The sequence below is a fragment of the Triticum urartu genome, chromosome 7A, assembly GCF_056163025.1.
Source record: "Triticum urartu cultivar PI428250 chromosome 7A, HENAU_Tu73, whole genome shotgun sequence".
NCBI classification, from domain to species: domain Eukaryota; kingdom Viridiplantae; phylum Streptophyta; class Magnoliopsida; order Poales; family Poaceae; genus Triticum; species Triticum urartu.
This window is the reverse complement of record NC_141879.1, coordinates 431,487,792-431,492,087: the sequence shown is the minus strand read 5'-3', so window position 1 is coordinate 431,492,087 and position 4,296 is coordinate 431,487,792. Positions and strand designations below refer to the sequence as shown.

Below are 4,296 nucleotides of genomic sequence, written 5' to 3'. Positions count from 1 at the left end.
GAGAGAGTCAGGCAATTGGCTCTTTGGAAGAAGGCTCGTACGAGGGCCGTGAGGGTGGCGAGGATGCCCGTGCCGACGCCCTGAGTGCAGTCGGGCCCAAGCGCCTCATCTATGCTTGGCGTTACGTGGACCGGGTGCACGCTTCCAGCGAGGAGGGGTACCTGTTGGCGCCGGATCACCACATCGGTGAGATCGCGCTCGCCCGCCGGCAAGCCGCCAATCAGCACCTCGCGAGTTGCGAGGCTGAGGAAGAGGCGTTGTGTCGGCGCACTGGGAAACGGCCGCGCACCAAGGCACTCGTGGCGCGCCGCAAGCGCCCCTGCGAGCGCTGTGGCTTTTAGGAGTATAATTTTTGTTTCATAAGGCAATCTCATTAGTTTTGGGACGCAAATGATAAATCCCGAACGTTCAGGAATTATTAGCGTCCTTAATTAAGTATGTGAAAGGGAAAGTTTGGAAACCTTGTGTATTCATACGCATTTTGCAAGTACATGCATATAGCACAAACTTTACTATATACTATCGCACTACACGTCTCTCTCTATATATGCTTGCAGACTGTGCTACTCCCTCCGTCCAGGTCAATAAGTCATATTTGGTTGTGCACCGTGACCAAGAAGGAGGGAAGACTTATACACCTAGACGGAGGGAGTACTACTATTACTTATGTACGTGCAAATGCACGTTTTATAATTATGATGCGGTTTTTGTAAAAGTAGAAAAACAGCACTAGTCAAGCTTGTGAAACGATTCAATGCAAAACAAATGCAAAAATGCTCGTTTGATTGTTTACTTTTAGCTTCCTTCTTGGTGGTTATTTCTCTGTCGTACTTTGTACGGAGTATCTCACTGGTTGGAAATGCATGCAAATTCCCAAACCGCTTCCTACACCCTGTATCGAATTTTTTGCCTAACAAGTTGTGCCATGCAATTGGAATTCCAACTTGAGTACTACTAGTAGTAGGAGTACCAGGGGCCAGTTCTTTTAGGCTTCTAGATTAGTAATCCCATAACTACTACCTCCGTCCTGGTTTATTGGTCCCCATTGTAATCTGTGTCAAATTTTGATCATAAATCTAACTAATGAAATGTTAGTGCATGTCACACGCACTAACATTTTATCAGTTAAATCTTTGGTCAAAATTTAGCACAAATTACAATGGTGAGGAATAAACCAGGATGGAGGTACTACTAGTAGTAGTTTAGAAGCCCAAATAAATGAGTGAGGCGCCTTAATGTTACTCTCCACTGTGACTAGTCTTATGGGAAATGCTGGGGAAGCCGCCAGAAGAACTGGCCCTAGGAGTAGTAGCTAGGGATACTAGGAGTAGTAGCTAGGGATCGAGTGTGCGAGATGAACCGTAGAAAGTAAATGCAGAGAGATGAAATGCAAAAAATACGGAGGGATGTGATGGTTGCTTGTCCGTTTATTTTACCAGGCCACTTATTACTGGGAGTGGTAGGGTTTTGTGATATGACGGCTTTACTGCCACGCCACGAGCGGGGTGAGACTCCTGTGCAACGCCGCGCTCTACACTAGTACTACTACATCGGTCGTGGTTTATCCCCCATTGAATTTGACTAAAGATTTAACTGACAAAATGTTAGTGCATGTCAACAAAAACAATATTGTTTGATTCGTATTTGAACATAGTTTTCAATGATATAATTTTAGGTGACATGCATCATCATTTATCATACTATATATAATGTTATTTCAATTTTTGGTCGTACTAATCTATAGTAAGGTGCCAGTGCGTTGCACGGAAGAGTGAAATGCATTGATCGGGGAGTTGTTTATTTTGACAAAGGATGTGGGGGTCATCTCATGTGTAATGGGTATCGATAGGTTTGTTCGATATTATCTCATCTCTAGAGCTCACAAACATCCGGGTGAAATAGATAAAAAGTATGTTTTGCAAACAAAAGCGTTCAACTGTTCAAACTGCATCCAAAACTTGTGAAGAAATAACTCTTATAGTGCTTTGTAGGAAATGATCTTCAAGAATTAGTTTTTGAGTATCCATTGTTATACATGTTGGCTACAGATGACATGGCACTTTCTTATAGTCAACAGTTGGCTATACTATTTAAGTATTAACCATGCCCTTATACACCTAGACGGAGGGATTAAATCAGGATGACTTGGAAGGGGGCATAGGATATGTAAGAAATGGTTCATCATAAGTCTTTCACCAGTACTGTAGTAAAAATTCATACATGGAAGATTCTAGACTAAACCATAAATGGATACACTTTTATTCATGCGCGATACTCCAATAGAGCAAGATCATGCGTGGAAGTCTCCACATGCTTAGACAGCGGATTACATTGAGCGAAGACTAATGATCAACATTTAACTTAATAATGCAGATGTCCAGGTGAACCACCTTGGAGTCCCCATGCACATTGTTGGGGGTCAAATAATACCATGCGTCTTCCATGTCCACATCGGCAGGAAGGTCCAAGCTGGGCAGAGTCCAAGTCAGCTTGACGTAGCCAGTGTCGCCGCCCACGTACCTCCGAGGGGTAGTAATAGTGAGCACGCACCCGTACATCGGCCTTGTGTCAGTGTCAGTGTCAGCGGCGTCGCCCCTGACGCACACTACAGAGATATGGCGGCGGCCTGCGCGGGCCTCGCCGGTGGCCATAATCAAGAGGAAGACGCTACCGTCCTCCTCCGAGACTAGCAGGCGGCGCTGATCCTCTAGCGATTCCGGCACGATGAACGGGTAGCACCTCTTATACTTGATGTTCTTCGTCAAGGGCCAGTAGTGATTGCCGCACGCCTGCGTCAGGTGATGCACGATGTCCGCCGGCGAGCCCCAAAACATCACCGGGCACTCATAGCAGTAGACGAAGGGATCCTTGGAGGCATCAACCAGGCCTTCCATGAAACGGGAGTGGCTGTACGGGATGTTCCACCAGTTGAATATATGAGCAAGTTACTATGATATTTACTACAAAATAAATCATGACGGCTATAGCAGAGATTAAACTAATCATGCGGACTAGCATAGTAGATGAACATATCGAATCTAGGACACAGACTATAAACATGAATTCTACCACGATTTCGAACACGAAGGACAGAAACACATACGGTGCAACGGGAGCAGCACGATTGGCATTGAGGTTGTCGCCCATGTCGTTGAGGAAGAGGTTGCCAAGGTCGGGGAATAAGTCGTCGTCGGTGAAGTCGTCGCTGCTAGCAGTCGTGAGAGTGCGCTCCCCAAATTTCAATAGCGCCCACCGAATGGAGTGCAGGAGGGAGTGGTTGTAGGGGACGTTGCAGCCGCCGAATGGAGCGCAGGAGTAGCCCACGAAGCAGTAGATGGTGCTCCTCGCTAGTCTCTATTCTTATGTCTATCTCTACTACTCTTCTTTGTTTTTTATAATATACTAGTTGTAGTTGTCAAATCGAATAGTACTGCGTCTTCCACTGCACGCCTGGCTGAACATGCCTCCTCGCCTCCATCAAACCCCTCTGTTAAACCCGCATGCAAACCGAGAAACCTACTCCGGCCCGCGGGAGGAAATTTGCTGGTGGCCATTGGAGAATAATAGAGTCATGTACAATCCATTTGAGTTAATTGCGTGTATGATTCTCCCTCTATAAAAAGTTAATTGCATCCTTAATGTTTTATTCCAAGTACTCTGTGGGTTCCACTGTCAGTACAGTGTACTTGACTTGCAGGCTGGCTATAGATTCGTACAGAAAGTTAAAAAGAAACAAATCCATGACTTGCAGGATTGGAGTTAGCACCGATGGCAGTTCGTAGTCGTTCCACGCTCGGGCATTGAAGTTTGTAACTATTTTAGATTAGAACATACTACTCCTCCGGTGCTAGTAGTAGAGCAGAGTCCTACGACACTACTACTCTACTCAAGCAAGTTAGGGCATAGTAGCAGGTACTGTAGGGAGTACCAGCACTGTGATCACTCAAGTGAGTTGTCTGACTTCGATATGACCCAACGTTGTAGGACGCCTGGTGTGCCTACCCTTCCTAATCCCAGAACCTTTCAAAGAAAAGCGGCATGGCAGTTGCAGGTGGTTCCTTTCTCGATCAGATGACGATGAACGATTGATGATCGTTCACACGTACCAGACGTGTTGTTTCGCGGAATACAATCACAGTTACTGCAAGGTCTTCGAGCAGGATCCCAACTTCTCTGGGCCTTCAGGAATTTTTGACTGGATGTTGGTAAGTAGCCTTGGTACACGCTCTCTATTCGTCGGACTGAATTATCCAATTAACCAAGAGATAACTGACGACAAGGATCATGATGGCAGCG

General features: G+C 45.8%; 1 protein-coding gene across 1 annotated transcript; it reads right to left on the bottom strand.

Annotated features, from left to right (window-relative positions):
* Window positions 1-2,342: 2,342 nt before the first annotated feature.
* Window positions 2,343-2,894, bottom strand: LOC147959841 (uncharacterized). Its single transcript, XM_087532946.1, has one exon. It carries the CDS (start codon window positions 2,892-2,894, stop codon window positions 2,343-2,345), a length of 552 nt encoding a protein of 183 aa, XP_087389072.1.
* Between the last annotated feature and the right edge of the window lie 1,402 nt (window positions 2,895-4,296).

What these genes read in the sequence shown, in the direction of transcription:
- LOC147959841 (XM_087532946.1), bottom strand. Translation starts at nt 2,894, where the DNA reads ATGGAAGGCCTGGTTGATGCCTCCAAGGATCCCTTCGTCTACTGCTAT.